This window comes from Thrips palmi, unplaced genomic scaffold, assembly GCF_012932325.1.
Source record: "Thrips palmi isolate BJ-2018 unplaced genomic scaffold, TpBJ-2018v1 HiC_scaffold_1, whole genome shotgun sequence".
NCBI classification, from domain to species: domain Eukaryota; kingdom Metazoa; phylum Arthropoda; class Insecta; order Thysanoptera; family Thripidae; genus Thrips; species Thrips palmi.
The window spans coordinates 8,833,353-8,849,882 of record NW_023144620.1 but is presented as its reverse complement, the minus strand read 5'-3'; the positions used below and the strand labels follow the sequence as shown (position 1 = coordinate 8,849,882).

At 49.3% G+C, this 16,530-nt stretch overlaps 3 protein-coding genes and 1 long non-coding RNA gene across 5 annotated transcripts in view; 1 reads left to right on the top strand and 3 right to left on the bottom strand.

Moving 5' to 3' along the window:
- Window positions 1–13: 13 nt before the first annotated feature.
- On the bottom strand, window positions 14–5,311 carry LOC117654251 (mediator of RNA polymerase II transcription subunit 24). 2 transcript variants are annotated; one of them, XM_034400609.1, is made up of 19 exons: window positions 5,165–5,311; window positions 4,628–4,796; window positions 4,408–4,533; window positions 4,234–4,335; window positions 3,905–4,145; window positions 3,706–3,805; window positions 3,416–3,617; window positions 3,162–3,327; window positions 2,838–3,024; window positions 2,610–2,751; window positions 2,285–2,518; window positions 2,004–2,188; window positions 1,708–1,885; window positions 1,420–1,616; window positions 1,204–1,354; window positions 969–1,108; window positions 732–873; window positions 331–627; window positions 14–252 (listed from the first exon to the last, which is right to left on the bottom strand). In XM_034400609.1, exons 2-19 carry the CDS (start codon window positions 4,760–4,762, stop codon window positions 88–90), a joined length of 3,090 nt encoding a protein of 1,029 aa, XP_034256500.1. In that variant the 5' UTR covers window positions 4,763–4,796; window positions 5,165–5,311; the 3' UTR covers window positions 14–87. The 2 variants fall into 2 exon arrangements, with proteins under 2 accessions (XP_034256500.1, XP_034256511.1); XM_034400620.1 differs by lacking the exon at window positions 5,165–5,311 and adding an exon at window positions 5,005–5,023.
- A 3-nt stretch (window positions 5,312–5,314) lies between these two features.
- LOC117654252 (pyridoxal phosphate homeostasis protein) lies at window positions 5,315–7,114 on the top strand. The gene is made up of 7 exons (XM_034400637.1): window positions 5,315–5,601; window positions 5,682–5,763; window positions 5,925–6,068; window positions 6,201–6,417; window positions 6,512–6,654; window positions 6,737–6,835; window positions 6,933–7,114. Exons 1-7 carry the CDS (start codon window positions 5,453–5,455, stop codon window positions 6,999–7,001), a joined length of 903 nt encoding a protein of 300 aa, XP_034256528.1. The 5' UTR covers window positions 5,315–5,452; the 3' UTR covers window positions 7,002–7,114.
- A 131-nt stretch (window positions 7,115–7,245) lies between these two features.
- On the bottom strand, window positions 7,246–9,744 carry LOC117654259. Its single transcript, XR_004588294.1, has 2 exons — window positions 9,522–9,744; window positions 7,246–9,036 (listed from the first exon to the last, which is right to left on the bottom strand). It is a non-coding gene; the product is annotated as an uncharacterized LOC117654259 (long non-coding RNA).
- A 2,777-nt stretch (window positions 9,745–12,521) lies between these two features.
- Window positions 12,522–16,530, bottom strand: part of LOC117643797 (octopamine receptor beta-2R-like) — a 70,964-nt gene continuing 66,955 nt past the window's right edge. Inside the window, exon 3 of the mRNA XM_034382897.1 lies at window positions 12,522–12,906. Coding sequence (XP_034238788.1) covers window positions 12,522–12,906 — 385 coding nt within the window. The remainder of the gene's footprint in view (window positions 12,907–16,530) is intronic.

The following is a 16,530-nucleotide window of genomic DNA, read 5'->3' as shown; positions in this document are numbered from 1 at the left end:
AGTAACTAAGAAGATTTTTAACAAAACACCATAATCTTTATTTTCTTTAAATACATTTTGTATTTACATATGGTAACAATTAAGGTCTTAGTTATAGAGCATGTTGGAGGTCTGTGATCTAAGACTGATATTGCGCAAAAGGCAGAGATCACTGATGGTGAATTTTCGCCCAACACTACTTTGTACATCATATAATCTTACAATCAGGTCAGTAGAAAAATGTTCAGGAAGAGCACGTATTAAACTTGGGATCTGAAAATGTTATAAGAAAGGTCAGTTTCATGCTTCTTGAAAAATGTCATTAGATTAAATAGTAACAACAATATTTACCAGAGTATTGGGCATGTTACGGAGTACTGCTAAAGCATGTTCTTTGCCAGAGAACACGATGAGTTGAATGAATCTCAGAACAAAATGAGTTTGTTGTGAGACCTCTCCATCACGGACTACTATCACATTGAGTGTTTGGAAAAGCTTGCTTAAAGCAGAAGCAAGAGGATCTTTAATAATCTTACTATTTTCATTTTCTGAATCATTAAACACTATTGAAGGAACTGATTGTGATCCGTCACCATTGCTGTTTCCTAGTCTCATAAGTTTGCATGCCGGCACTAGCAAGTCAAGATCCTAAAATGAAAAATAAGATTATTTCATGGTTATTGTTTACCCAAGAATTTTATGATGTTATAAAATTGAAATTAGATGTAAAAAAAAAAAACTTCAAGACAAACCTCATAATCTTCAGGTCGATTTCGTTTTCGAGGGTTAGGAAGAGTGAAAGGATCAACATTATCCAGATTCGCAAAAGCAAACACACAATAGGCACTCAGTTTGGCAAGTGCGGATGCTTGCGGCTCTACCAATTCATCACTCCTAGACATCAAAGTTACAAAATAATGTCAAATTCAAACACCAGTAACATTCTAACTCAGAAAAAGATAATTAATAAATAAAAAATATAAACTTACAGTAATCTGTTGTGCAGATATTGAGGAAGAACATGCAATATTAGGGTGAGAGTACAATGCTCTAAATCCAGGTGGAAAATTGCAAATGCCAGATCCACAGCTCTGTCTAAATCTTCTTTATAACGATACTTTAGAACTTCCTAAAACAGAAAGAAGATAAGATATAAACTGGTTGATACTGTATCTTAGTATAAAATTTGAATTTGAAAAGAAAAATACATGGTGATGATCATACCTTTACTACATTTGTGACAAACCAATTGGCTCCACCTGAATTTAGCAAACCATCTAGTTGATGAGTAGCTTCATCTTGAATCCATCCTCCCTGATGGAGCTTGTTCCATATTGTTGTCAGTTGTTCACAAATTGGCTGGCAAGATACAATGCTGTAAAGAAAGTGTGTTAAAGGAATGTAACTTTTCACTTCAACATAATTTCAAAAATACTTTACCTGGTGCGAGAAAGATTTCTAGCTTTTGACTTTGGCTGAGCAATAGGAACATCATTCTGCATTTTACATATAATTCCTGCCATAAGTTGAGAGCGTTCTGTAAATTTACCATCCTGAGGACTTTCGGAAACACCAGAATTTGAGAGGAACTGTTGTACCATATTCATGGGTTTGAGTAACTCATCTTGAGGTAATATCTAAAATTGGCAAATATAGGTGCAAATAGTCAATGGAGGTAGGCATGTAAAGTTTAAATGAAAGGCAAAGTTCATAGTTTTAATTCATTACCTGCATATAACTGCAAAGCCAAGCAGTAGCACACACAGGTAAGCAGCACATCCTTGCTTTCATGGTGTCTAGAATGCGTTTCACATCATTTGCAGTTAAAGCTTCATGCTCCCACGCCACAAGAACTTCTTTGATTGCTAAAGGAATACTCCAACATACTTCATGCCACTTCACTTGACTGCATTTTTTTTTCAAATAGAGGGGGAGGGGAGGATAAAAGAAATGTTGCAATTATAAGTTGACAGGCACTAAAGCACAATGATAAAAATAAAGCCACTATTATTATGAATATGTACCTGATGGGAAAATCAGCATTACCAGAGTTTAACTGGGCAAGCAATTCACTAACACGATTTGAATTGAAGTGCTTCAGCATTTGGTCAGGAGATTTGGGCCGCCTTCTTTCAACCATACAGTCTCGAACCCATTGCTCAAAAAATGAATTGCCCCCTGAATGCATACCTTGCTCTGAAAGGACAACCTGCAAACAAGAAATTTTTTGATAACTTAACAAAAAAAACTAGAATTTAAAAATATTGAAAAAAAAAAAAGTGGGGAAAAGTGAAGTTTTACTTACATCTGATCCATACATTTGAACAATTAAGCACAACATCAAGAAGGTAATGTCAAAGAGAATTGCTCTTGTTTGTGCTGCTTTACCAACAACTCCTCCAACTTGTTTTGACATTTCATTGAAATTTATTAGCTTTGAAACAAAAGTGCGCAACTTTCCCTCAACAGTAGCAACAGCAAGGATCAGTTCAAAGCTTTGACCACTCAGAACTTGACCAAGGACATTTAACAGAGGCTCCTAAAAGAGGGAAAGAAAAACACAAATTGAGAATCTCCAACTAGAGAATGCACAAAGTATATGCTTGAGTGAGGAACCAAAATTTACTCACTTGAATCTCAATGTAATCAGCGTCTAATGCAATGAGTATTCGTTCTAATAATGGCTCAGCTTGAAGAACAACATCTGATAAAGGTAACTTCATTGAGCTGCTTTGTTCAGACTTCAGACCACTAGAAGAACTTGAAGCTTGCCTGCAAGGTAGAAGTAAAGACAATCAGAAATCACAGACAGGAATAAAAATCCAAACAAAATAATCAATAATGTAGTGTCTTAATACCTCATATTGCTATACTTTTTGCTGTGTTCCTCTTGAATCAAACCAACTTTCATGAGAGCTGCTAGGAGTGAGTCGACACAACTTGAGGGCCACTTGGCATCAATTATGTCAAGGAGGGGTGTGAATTGAAGAAGAAGTTCAAGTGCCTCAACTACATCTTGCGAGAACTCTCCTTGTCCCAAAGGTCCTGTAAAATGATTAAATGTCAATTTGTGTGCTCTGTGATGTGACATCAGTAAGTTAGGAAAAAAAACAAAAGAAAAATTATGAATGCTAGAAAGTAATATAGTTAGAGAAGAGAGGGCATAACCAGCAGAAACCTGCCTTTGCATGTTGTGTGCAGCTGAAGTAAAACTTGGGGCATTTTAATAAATGCAAAAGCTCCCCACTGTGGAGCTTGAGGCATTTCCAACACATTATTTACAACGTTATTTACAGTAATGAGACAAGCTCTCATGAGTTCACAGTATAACCTTGCGTTGGTTAAATTCTGAAATTGTAAAAGAAAAAACTTTGAAAAAAAATGCTTTGTTTTATAAGTAAACAATCACAAAAATTCTCAGGAGATATAAAATTACCTTAAGCCTTTGAATCATGCGTAGCTGACTGACAAATGCATATGTGTCAGCACAGGGATTTTGCATAACTTCGATTGCAAGAAGGGGCTGGAGACAGTCAGTCAGAGGTTCACAACCATCTCTTGTTGCGGCAAGTCCACTCACAACTTGGAAACTGGGCAAACATCTCCTGCCTAGGTCTAGGTCTAGCTTCTGAAGCTTGCTGTAGGACAAAAGGAAAGCAAAAGTTCGAAAATGAAAGTAATAATTGAATCAAAGACAGGAAGACATGTGATTTAAGCAAAAAATACCTTAGAACTTCCTGTAATTTAGAACCTGGAGAAAAGTTTGGGTTTTGTGATAACAATGCAAGAATTGCCTGACACTTTTTGCAGACCTCCATGTGCACATCTAGAAGCAAAAAAAGAGTCAGGATTAAAATTACCATGTCAAAACGCCCCCTTATGAAGAATGGGCGATAGGTCTAATAACATGTTCAAGAAGACGCACCTTGATCCTCATACTTTGCAAGATGCAGAATAGCCAACATAAAGTCGTCATTCACCATATTCCACAAAATATTGACAGGTAAATCATACAATTCAGAATGAGTGAGTGCAGAAGAATCTGCAGCAGTTGATGGAAGTGTGTCCAGGACATGCAGCAGGCACTGCAGGAGCCAATGCACTACGGCCATAAGTGCACTAGGAAGCATGCTCTCTTCTGGCTTTCCCCGACATGTAATGCCAGACTAAGAAACAGAATAAAGATTAATTTAAATCAGAGTAAAATAGAACTTCAATTACATATGACAAGAATTTAGGTCACACATTATATACCTGAATACTCTGAAGGAATTCAAGCAAGCTAATAGCACAGTGCGGCTTATGAAAATGCTCATATTTGCTTATCCTCTGGAGCACTGCTGCATAAGATACAAGCTGGAAAAGAGAAGACAAAATTTTAGTTTGGGTCTGCATCAAGGAAAATTTGATTTTGAGAGAGATGTGTACCTGAGAGCTGAGTGTATGCTTCAAATATGACAACACTAGTTGGTTAGGACCGGGTCCAACCAAAGCCTGCTGGAGGATACAATCCGCCAAGTTGTGAACGTCACCACTTACGCCTCGAGGCAAAATCTAAATAAGAACAGGTTACAAGAAGTTTCAGAAAACAGTCAGGACTAAGGACAGTCATAGGCTGAGGAAAAGCACTGCAGTAAGGTAACCTTACCATTTTGATGTGGATTCCCCATTGCAAATCCGACCACCGCTCACGCCAGGCTCGTAACAGCAATGCTTTCAAGCTGCTTGTTTTACTCGTCATCTTACAGCTAACCGTCGAAGGACCCAGAAGCAAGTTCCTCATACTTCATTCGACACCAAGTCTGGCTCATTTCAACCTGTAATTTCCAGAATAATAAAAACATAATTTATGTTTTTTAAATCGCAAAAGTTAATCTGCTTATAAATATAATTGAGTTTTTTTCCCCTAAAGAATGAGAAGTAACACTAAAATTAGAGGTTAGAGCATTAATCTTCTAGCGACCAATTTCACTGAAGGTTTTCGCCACCGAAAAGATGATTACAGTAAGATTAATAATACTAAACTCTGTCATTTCAAACAGGCAAAACCAATAGAAGAGGAACGGAACGCAAAATTTTGCTAGAGTGACACCGGTAAGCCGAAGTGTTTACGTTTACGAGTGAAAGCCAGGGGCGGACAAGAAGTGAGTCCACAGCGGAATGAAATCAATAAATACCAACGTGCCTCATGGTAAATGTGAGGGGATCAATCAAACAAACAGACCGACGCAGATTTTTCAGAACTTTGACTCAAATTTAATTCAAGTTTCTTGAATGTTTTGAACAACTCGACCCGTCAGTGTGTTGATGTCGGCCATGACAGGGCACACACTATTCACAGTCCACAACTGACTGCAAATAACACGGAGCGGATTTCGACACGCTGTTTTCGTCGTCACAAATCTTGATCAAATCTGGTTGCTAAAACTATGCACAACATAGTTGATTAAATTCATTCAGAGACAGGTGCAAAATGGGCCATTTCATCAAAACTTTGCTTACTGTCAATATTACGCAACGTAAATATTTACTGAAGAAAGTCGCCCCGTTATCTTGTTTACACACACGAGTCGCACGACAGTTGAACACGGATCAGCTGGTGAGCAGCAGAAGCAAAAGCAGGTGGGAAGCAAGTGCCTTTCGTTCATTTTCATTCTCATTTTGTTCATATTTGTGTATTACTGCTAACATTTTTCTTGCAGGAAGATGACCGAAAGTGACGTTATATTAGGATTGCAGGAGGTCCGGGACAAAATCAAAGCCGCCTGTTCGAAAAGACCACCGGTAAGGCTTGTCAAAATCTTAGGTTGTTAGGGTACACAATTTTATGATTTAATGCTTATTCTTGTGCCTCACCTTGTGAAATTTTGGTTATCAAAATCTCCATGCTCTAAGTTAGGGTTTTGATTATAATTTTCCATTCTTTGCGTAATGGACAACTTCAGGGCGCCAATGCTGCAGAGCCACGTCTCGTTGCTGTTAGCAAAACCAAGCCCAAAGAATTAATCATTGCAGCCTATAATGTGGGCCAGAGGCACTTTGGAGAAAACTATGTTCAAGAATTGGATGAAAAAAGCCATGACGCAGAGGTATGAATCCAACTAGTTACACTAAAACCAAATGTGTTAGCCATCGTCTAATCATTTTACGGCTGAAAATGCAGTCCTGGTAATTTTGCATACCCTAACTTTTTCTAATACTGATAATTTCTCGTTTTTCAGCTGCTAGATTTGTGTCCAGACATCTGCTGGAACTTGATTGGTCATTTACAACGCAACAAAGTGAACAAAGTTGTCCAAATGCCAAATTTGTTCATGGTGGAAACTGTCGACTCTGAGAAGCTGGCAACAGCCCTTAATAATGCATATGAGAAGTATCGGAAATCATCGGAAAGTCGTTTAAAAGTTATGATTCAAGTGAATACTAGTGGAGAGAAGGGTATGTGTGTGTGTGTGTGTATTTGCTAAATGTTAACTTTGTAGCTCTACTCTGTCATATGTTTCATTACTATTCTTTTCTTTTTTATTTTAAGAGAAAAGTGGCTGTTCACCTGAAGATGCGAGCTCCCTTGTTCAATATGTTAAAGATAAATGCCCTTGTTTGGAACTTGCTGGTCTCATGACAATTGGGCAGTATAATTTTGATTTGTCTACAGGACCAAATCCTGACTTTCTGGTTAGTACTCTATTAGGTGTTATACATACGTATAAGTTTGTGCTATCTGTATTGATAAAATAAAATCTATTTCCCTCTTCAGAGCCTTGTTGCATGTAGAAAAGAAGTGGCATCAAAATTAGGATTGGAAGAAAATAGCCTTGAACTGTCTATGGGAATGTCCACTGACTATGAGCATGCTGTAGGTCAAAATTTTTAATCTCAAATAAATATTACTTTTGATAATGGTTCCAGCACATTTTGATCTTACTTTACTCGAATTTATTTGTGTTTTGCAGATTGAACTGGGGAGCACTAATGTGCGAGTGGGAACCTCAATTTTTGGTGAAAGACAAAAGAAACAGTGAAAAAAAGATACAAAAAGAGAGGATCTAAAGGGAAAGGTCTGCTGATTGGTGTAACAGTTAAAGGGCTTCCAATTTAGTCTGTGTATTCAGAGAGAAAGATGATAGTTCAGAGAGAAAGATGATAGTGTAAGTTTTTAGTGGAATAAATGTTTGTGTTGAAGTCAGAATAAGTACAAATCAAATTTTAATGCAACATGTAATGTACTAATATATGTTGATCCTGTATTGATTTAAACATATGAAGTAAAGTTTACTCGTCTTTATTACCTTTATCTTCAAATGGAGAGCGTTGTACAGTTATGTTCTCTTAATTGAAACAAGTCATTGTGAAGATGATGGGCTTTCTTACATTCATAAATGTACCTAGTTAAACAAGAATAGAATTTGGCTTTCAACTGGACTCAGCTCTAATTTTGTATTTTTACAATCATTCATACAATGAATTGAAAGGGGGCTTACATACAGGTACTCATACACAGCCATACACACTTTCTCATGACCTCTCATTCTAAACTTCGCATTCATGTGCAACCTTCCTTCACTCGATGGTTACTCTGCAAATATTCAAATTTGACTGAGGCTTTGAGGTGGGCCGGGGATTACAGCTAATTTGACCCCAAACTAAACAAAAGTCACTAAACTCAAATTTTTGATAACCTAAAGTGTTTGCTTTGGAATGCACACCCCGCTCACGGCAGTGCTGTATGCTGTAGTTCTGATATGCTCAGTAATAGATTTCTCAGTTTTATTAAAAATAACAATCTGAAATGACATTTGTTTGAGTATCCTTAATTTAATTTAAAACAATTATCATTCATTGTCGTAAATACCGGTTGTATTTCATGTCGTATGAAAGCAAGTTCAGAAGGATTTCATCTACACACACAATATAACTAACAATTATACCATTTTAAAACATTAATTCTCACCTAAACACAAAAGAGGATGATTCAAAAATTTACTTCTACGTTTTCTGAGAATTACGGGTTTTAAATTATGTACACACTATAAAATTTTACTTTATACACACACTCACACATACTTTCTTCCAAAATATGTATTAGAATCTACTTATAATTACCAAGTCAAAATTTTGTTTGATTTTAAAAATTGATTGCCTTATTGCAGCATGGAATGCACCATATTATAAACGCCATTGGTGCAGTCATATGTTATTTACAATTTTGTATAAGTCTTCTGAGGTATGAGTTTGTAACGCTCCTTCCAATTTCGCTTACAAAAAAAACGTATATTACGTTTAGTACCAACATTTATTTCCCTACAAAAGAAAAAAATCCTGTCTACAGACTACATTTTCTCCTTGTAAACGGGTATGATAGTGCGGCATCGTTGTGCGTTCAACTGACCTAAAAACAAACGAAATAAACAAAAACGGAACCGACTCTACTGGGCATTCCCTTGCGTCCTGCTGGCACAGAGAAGCCTGCCCACTGTACACCCAGTTCAGACAGTCCTGTTGGCAGGTGAGCGGCGCTGCTGCGTTTTACAGTACAATTATCATGGAGAAAGGAGCGGAAAATGACGCTACACAAAATAAATGCATTCACGGATTTACAACACCATGCGTCACGAAGGGATCTTTCTCTCTTTTTCTGGGAAATGGCAATAAAAATTTCATTTAGTTTATAAAATCACACGTTTTGGATATGTAAACACTCTTTCACAGCATTGAGAAAGCAACCGAAAGGGAACTGGCACGATGGTACGACGTTTGCCCTCCAAGCGTGTTGCTCCGGCGCCACGAAACTTGCCTGGGCCTGTGCCGACGGGGCGGGGCGGGGCGGGGGTCTCTGCGAAGATGCTTTCACTTGGCAACGTCTCCGTCCGCCTCAACGGGGCGAGGACGAGACTGGCTGGACGGGATGGATGCTGCGAGGGCGGCGCAAGTCGCGAGTACCTTGGCCAAGTCTCGGGCCACTCCGCACCCTTTTCTCCTCACGGCGCCCCGAATACGGGGCGGCTCCGTTTGAAGCAGATTAGACCTCTGCGGAAGAAGACGGCGTGCGTCAAGACACTGAAAAAAAAATAAAAAAAATAAACGAGAGTTGCTGAGGTGCCCCGGGGCGGATTTCCCACCCCACCTTCGTTTCTTTTTCGGTCGAGCCGGTGGAGCCACTGCTCCAGGCAGGCACCTTTACACTGCACTTCCAGGAAAACGGCGCAGCGACGAGGAAAGGAAAGTTTGGCCTACTGGACGCGACTGCCGCAGTTGCACCAAGTTGGGTCGCCGTGTGTCCGTGTCCCCGCCCCTCATCCCCTTAACAGCGAGTTTACTCCAGTTCCCTTCCCGTCGCCTGGCGATCTTTCCTTTGTCTGCGACCCAGCCAACGAACATGTAACGCCTGTCCACCAACACAGCATCGCGAGAAACACAACGCAGTGAAACCCAACATAAATGGTAACTTAAAAAACAATCGTTGTTGCTACAGCAGCTACACCCCTCCTCTTTATTTACACACATATGTACAAACGGACTAACACGAAAGTTACAGTACGTACAATTAATTGAAATATACACAGCCGCTCTTCGAGAGGCTGCTTGGGGGCCTGCCGTTCTTTTATTGAGTCTCTGCACAGCCCTCGGCTTGCACACACACACAGTCATACACAGTCTGACACACACAGACAGGGCTGGACGCTAGACGCCGGCCTCCTCGTGGAGGGCGGTGCCTTGCAGACTGAAGGGCGACGCCGACCGGCCCGACGACGGCGACGGCGTGACGCCGGGCGCGACGGAGAGGCCGACGCCGAGGCTGGAGCCGCTGGAGCCGGGCGGCAGCGTGGATCCCGGCGCCACGAGGTGCGCGGCCGGCGCCAGCTGGAACTCGGAGCTCACGTTGGAGTGCGTGCCGCCGTCGTGGCGCGCGAAGCCGTCCAGCGCGCTCCGCGACCGGCCCAGCGACGCCGCGCCGTCCGCACCGTTCTGGCCTGCGGGGAGGAAACGGAGAGAGGGTTACACTCGCGCCAAGAAAGCTAACAAGGTGCTTTAATAATACAAAGAGTTTTGTGCCAACATATGATGAAGGCATTTTTTCCCCCGCAGTGGGCCCGAAGACCGACGGCGGCGGCGGCCTCAACTCTAGACGCGTTTTGAGCTCCAGAGTCGCTAAATGTGACTCGAACCGAGCGTGTGACCCAAGTGTGACCCAAGTGTGACCCCACCAATGGATTCCTCGTTCCGAGAGCAATCCATTAGTCGGGTCACACGTTCGGTTCGAGCCCCGTTCAGCGACTCTGGCGCTCAAAACGCGTCCGGGATTTTGACCGCCTCCGTCGGTCCTCTGGTCCACTGTGCGTTCTCGCCGCTTAACTCGTCGCGACGCTGTAAGCTTGGGGGGCCTTCCCCGGTCAGGCGCACGCGGCGCCGCACATGCCATTAATTGCTCCTGGCCGATAGGGCGAGGCGGCGGGGCAGCCTCGCAGCGTGACTTCCATTCCCCGCCGTCATTTTTCATCAGAAAGCGATCGGCAGCCGCTGCGGCCCTGTAGCCATGCTGTAGCCATGCTGTAGCCATGCTGTAGCCATGCTCGCCCTGCCGCGGCCGGCCGTGGCCCTCACGCCCCGTAGGGCCCAGGGCGTGCCGACGTACGCCGGCTAACGCGCGGCCCGCCGCTTTTACTCGTTTTTACTCAGCGCGCACACACACCTCTCGAATTATTGATGGAACCCGGGAGTGCCGCGGGCATGTGTGTGTAGCGAACAGGGCCCCGTCCACCCCGTCGCCGTCAGCGCGCGTACCGCGTCGCGTACCGCGTCGCGTACCGCCCTGCCAGCGCGGTGCGCAGCGTTTAGCGTAGCGCCCGTCGAGTCCAGGGTAGGCAGGCCCGCTCGGCACGCCGACGGTCAGGCGGCCTACGCCGCGGCCGTCAGGCGCTAAGCGGCACGGCAAGCCAGCAGACTGATTCCGAGAGCCGTTTTCGTCGCTGTCTCTCTCGCACTCAAAGCGCGACCCGTATTGGTGCGAGAGAGACAGCGCGACGGAAGTCAGGCTCGGACTGGCCAGGGCAGACAGGCAGAAAAATCTGCCGGGGCCTTTCGGGTTTGGGACCAGTAACGTCACAAAGTTGGTCAAAGAGTCGAAGTGACGAAAGTAGCCGTTTTCGCTGATTTTGGGCGGCCACTGCGTCCGATCTAATTGCGGCCAACGGCCTCCCTCGACTTCCTAGTATTCTTAAGACCCTACTCTTTCATGCCCTGTATCGGGAAGACGTTGACCACAACGTTTTTGGCTTTGACCGCAACGATTTTCGGACCAAGTTGGTCAAAAAGTGGTCGAATCTCGGAAATTTGCTGATTTTGCTGACTTTGGGCGGCCACTGTGTCCAATCTAGTTGCCGTAAAAGGCTTCCCTCGACGCCCTGGTATTCTTAAGACCCTCCTCTTTCATGCCCTGTGTCGGGAAGACGTTGACCACAACGATTTTGGCTTTGACCGCAACGATTTTCGGACCAAGTTGGTCAAAAAGTGGTCGAATCTCGGAAATTTGCTGATTTTGCTGACTTTGGGCGGCCACTGTGTCCAATCTAGTTGCCGTAAAAGGCTTCCCTCGACGCCCTGGTATTCTTAAGACCCTCCTCTTTCATGCCCTGTGTCGGGAAGACGTTGACCACAACGATTTTGGCTTTGACCGCAACGATTTTCGGACCAAGTTGGTCAAAAAGTGGTCGAATCTCGGAAATTTGCTGATTTTGCTGACTTTGGGCGGCCACTGTGTCCAATCTAGTTGCCGTAAAAGGCTTCCCTCGACGCCCTGGTATTCTTAAGACCCTCCTCTTTCATGCCCTGTGTCGGGAAGACGTTGACCACAACGATTTTGGCTTTGACCGCAACGATTTTCGGACCAAGTTGGTCAAAAAGTGGTCGAATCTCGGAAATTTGCTGATTTTGCTGACTTTGGGCGGCCACTGCGTCCAATCTAGTTGCCGTAAAATGCTCCCCTCGACGCCTTAGTATTCTTAAGACCCTACTCTTTCGTGCCCTGTATCGGGAAGGCTATTGACCGCAACTAGTTTGGGAGCGGTAGCCTCACAAAGTTGGTCATGAAGGGTAAAAACATAATGATGATCGGGGGCCTTTTGCGGTCTTATCCGCTGGGGCCTTTTGGGGGCCAGTCCGAGCCTGACGGAAGTGACTCTCGGAATCAGTGTGCAGGCGACCTGGCGGAGGTAGCGTCCTCGACCCACTCCTGTCCTGCCACTGTCTCTGGACTTCCTGGCGCGTTGGCGTGGCTGCGGCGGCCTGCCCTGTCCGTGTCCACGGCCTTGGTGGACCGGGGCGGGCCGGGGGCTGCGGTGGGCCGGACCGAGGTGGGCGTGGCGTGGCACAATGGAGCCGTCGTGGTGGCCCATGCGCCCATGCCCGGGACCGTCCGGACCGGTCCGCGACCCCGGCGTTCCGGAAGGGGATTTATTGTGCCTCTGGTGGCAACCCTACCCTGCCCCGCCCTGCCGCCGTGACCGGCAGCACAACGTCAACATGGCGCGCCGCCCTCGCCGACATCACAGTGTGCCGGACAAAGCAGGACAGCGGGCCACTTTTACAGTGTCGGAGACAGCAACGCGGAGTGTCGATTCATCGCTCCGCTTCGAGAGTGCGACGGAGACGGCCTTACCAGTGCAGAGCCCCGGCCGGTCCGGCCAGCCCTTCCTCCGGAAGCCCAGCTTGGCGCCCACGGCCGCGGCGGCGCCCGCGGCGCAGCGACGCGAGCAGCAACAGCAGCACGCCTGCAGCGTCTTCTTGAAGGCGGCGCGGAACTCGCGGTTGAAGTAGGCGTAGATGAGCGGGTTGAGCGCCGAGTTGAAGTAGCCGATCCAGAAGACGATGGCCACCACCACGGACGGGCACGTGCACACGTGCGCGCCGCACAGCGCCGTGATGATGTACCTGCAACACGGAAACGGCGAGCTAAAGTCGTTTGCGTCGCTCTGTCTGTCTCTCTCGCATGAGTGGGGTGTAGGTGCGAGAGAGACAGACTGCAGTGGGGTGGCCTTGGCTAGGGCTGCCGTCCCCGGTGGGCAGTCCGGACAGTCCGGGGCGGACGCCGCACCTTGTCCGCCACCGCGGCGCTGTCACGTTAACGGACGCGTTTCCCGTCACGCCGCGCGCCGTGCGCATCAAGCCCTGCCGCGCTGTCCCCGCCGCCGTCCTCTAAAATTGATGTCGCCCAGGCAGGGCGCATCATCGCTCCGCGCGGCGCGGCACGGCGCGAGGTGAGCACGCGGCGCTCACGACCCCCTGGAGGACCACAACAAGAAACGAGATGGCTGCCCGCGGCGACGGCTCGGCTCGGCTCGGCCCGGCCGGGCCGCCGGGCCAGCAGCGGGGCGTGGTCGTCATCACCTGCGGCGCGGCCCTGCTCGGCTCGTCAGCGCCGTGCTTTCTTTTTCGAGGTCGCCGCGCGAAACGCAGTGCAACGCGGTGGCGCAAAGTGGACCCGAAGGCCGAGCCGAAGGCCGAGCCGAAGGCCGTCACCTGTTGGCCGCCTTTCCACGACGCGTGGCACCGACGACGCGTGTGCGGCGGTGGCAACCGTATGTCGGTGAGGCGGGGCCAGGCGGGCGTCGAATAGGGGTGCCCCCCGTCCAGCCCCGAGGCGACTGCAGTCCCGGATGACGGCGACTAGACGGGTCCCGTGTCAGCCAGAAAGAGAGGACGCACACTGCCATTGCATTCCGGGGCCGTGGCTGAGGCCGTGGCTGTGGCCGGGACCGCGGCTGCCCACGGTATGGTCTGGCGGTGCGGTCGAGGCCGAGGCCCGGCGAGGCCTGCTGGTACAGAGGACCGGGCTGGACCAGGCCGGCGAGCGCTGGAGTGGGGGTAGCGCCAGGCAGCGCCATAGCGCCATGCCCAATAATGAAATTCCCCTCCGACTCTGTTTTAATAGCGTAAATTGGAGCCGGGCTGGCCGCGCTCCCCTCCGCCGCCTTGCTGCGCAGTAATGACCTCACAACACAGTCGCAATAATCATCATCATAATAATCGCAAGTCACCGCCCTTTTAATTGTCGCCGGGAAGCTGGTCGGAAATCGCCTTACCGCCGTCCAGTGCTTCCTCTCCTGGCGGTGCAGCTGGGGCAGGTGGGTCAGGGGGCGGGGCGGGGCCTTCTTGGGGCTCGGGCCGCTCCTCGTACTCGAGGGCCCATTCCCCATTCCGATGGCCGAGGTATAACTACACTGCCAGAAGCAGACTGATTTCGATTCACCCCGTCTCCCTCGCACTCACGAGGAGCCCCGCAGGGGTGCGAGAGAGACTGGTCGGAATCAGTCTGCAGTCTGCCCCATTGACGCGACCCTTCTAAGGACCCCGGGGCCGGGTGCCCAGTCCGCCCCAGCTTGACACTCCAAGGGAAGAAGCTGACAAGTCCCTTCCTAGTGCAGCCCCTGGGGGCGTGGCGTGGCGGGGCGTGGCGGGGCGTGGCGGGGCGTGGCTGGGCCCTGTCTCGTCCTCCTGGATGCCGCCCTGCAGCTGCAGACCCACGCCGGGCCAGGCAGGCCAGGCAGGCCAGGGCCACTCCAGTGAAGGGCACTCCACGGCCAAGACCACGGGCCGCGGCCGCGCGACCGCCACCCCCTCCTGGGCCCGCCCCTGTCCGCCCCGCCCTCCGCCTTGGCCGCTCCGCCTGGCCTGGCCGCCCGGCCGCCTTGGCCCTGGCCGGGTGGAAATGGGTCGCGCCGGGATTAGGTTTTTAAAGGCAGCAGCACACTAGTGCCACAGCACCTCCACTCCGAACGGCGCTCTGCCTCCCTCGCACCCTGCGGGACCCACGGCACGCCCCGCGGGTGCGAGAGAGACAGTGCGAGCACCCTCGTCGTCACCACGCGACGGCCGACGCGCACCCCGACCGTCGTCAATATCACTCGACACGATGTGTGTCAGCAGGCGGCGCGCAGAGGGCGGGGCGACGCACAGTGGGCCAGAAGACCGGTGGAGGCGGCCAAAATTCTAGACGCGTTTTAAGCTCCAGAGTCGCTAAATGGGACCCGAACCGAACGTGTGACCCCACCAATGGATTGCCCCCCGAAAGAGGAATCCATTGATGGGGTCACACGTTCGGTTTGAGTCCCATTTTAGCGACTCTGGAGCTCAAAACGCGTCTAGAGTTTTGGCCGCCCTCACCGGTCTTCTGGCCCACTGCGCGACGCGGGGCGACGCGGGGCGACGGGCCCTCGGCTTGGACGGCCGGCAGCGGGCTGCTGGGTGTCGGCACGGTGTCGGCACGGTGTCAGCACCGTGTCAGGGGTCGCTGACTTAATGGCCTTCTCGACCACTCGGCAGCGCCGCCAGCGCGCCTGCGCCCTCGTCCCGACAGCCCGCCCGCCTCGCCTGGCCTCGCCACTCCGGCCGCCGACGCCGTCCTTCAGGCTCGCCGTCGGACTTGCCGCGCTTGCCGCCAGGCGCCGAGAAATCCGCCGAACACGAAAAACCTGACGCGCGAGGTGGCGGTAGTGGTCGTGCCGTCTGACCCTGGCCGCCCAGCAGACTGATTCCGAGAGTCCTTTTCGTCGCTCTGTCTCTCTCGCACCTGCACGGCGCGCCCCATGAGTGCGAGAGAGACAGAGCGTCGAAAGCGACCCTCGGAATGAGTCTGCTGGCGTTGACGCGGCTCGCGAGGGGCGCATGGCCAGCGGCGTGGCACCGCACTGGGACGGACGCCGCCATGCCGGCCAGTGCGCAGTGCGCGCTGGTTTATGAAATCACCGCGGAGGTTTTTCCATAAATTATAGCGCCGCGGTGTCATCCCGCTGTCAGCGCGTCCGCGTCCCGCGAGCGCCGTTTGCCGCGCGCCCCGCAGTCTCTCTCGCACCCCCACGGAACGCCCCGTGAGTGCGAGAGAGACGGAGCGTGGAGGCACTGCGCGGAATCGCTGCGCTGGCGGTCGTACTGCGGGGGTAGGCGCGGCGCTCACGTTTTATTAACGCCGTGTCGCGTGGGCATGTGCTTTGGCGTCATCGAAAGGAAGGACTACACTTTCAGCCCCCCCCCAAAATTGGGAAGAAAAACCGCAAAATAATTTGAACAGTCGGATAATGAGACGAAATGAATATCCTTATTGGTATGATTATTGCAGGGCGGGGAGCAGCCGCGGCAGCAGCGCACAGTGGGCCAGAAGACCGGTGGAGGCGGTCGAAATCACGGACGCGTTTTGAGCTCCAGAGCTCGAACCGAACGTGTGACCCCACCAATGCATCGCTCTCCGAACGAGGAATTCACTGGTGGGGTCACACGTTCGGTTCGAGTCCTCTCCAGCGACTCTGGAGCTCAAAACGCGTCTAAAGTTTTGGCCGCCTCCACCGGTCTTCTGGCCCACTGTGCAGCGCGGCCGGCCCGTTCCAGAGTTCCCTTCCTTCCCTCACGGTTCCAGAGAGACGCGTCCGTCCTCTCCGGCAGTCCGTCCCTGGGTCGATGGAGCAGGATGGAGGCATGATGGAGGAGCACAAAGTTGAGGCCCTTAAATTCTTACTAATTGGTGAAGGTCGGAGGTAGTTGGGGGGAAACGCGAGCGAAGTG

Coding starts and splice junctions, on each gene's coding strand:
- LOC117654251 (XM_034400609.1), bottom strand. CDS start 4,762: ATGAGGAACTTGCTTCTGGGTCCTTCGACGGTTAGCTGTAAGATGACG. Junction 1,355..1,419: donor AGAAATCTTTCTCGCACCAG/GTAAAGTATTTT, acceptor CTTTCTTTACAG/CATTGTATCTTGCCAGCCAA. Junction 874..968: donor TATCTGCACAACAGATTACT/GTAAGTTTATAT, acceptor TTTGATGTCTAG/GAGTGATGAATTGGTAGAGC.
- LOC117654252 (XM_034400637.1), top strand. CDS start 5,453: ATGGGCCATTTCATCAAAACTTTGCTTACTGTCAATATTACGCAACGT. Junction 5,602..5,681: donor AGCAGCAGAAGCAAAAGCAG/GTGGGAAGCAAG, acceptor TTTTTCTTGCAG/GAAGATGACCGAAAGTGACG. Junction 6,069..6,200: donor AAAAAAGCCATGACGCAGAG/GTATGAATCCAA, acceptor CTCGTTTTTCAG/CTGCTAGATTTGTGTCCAGA.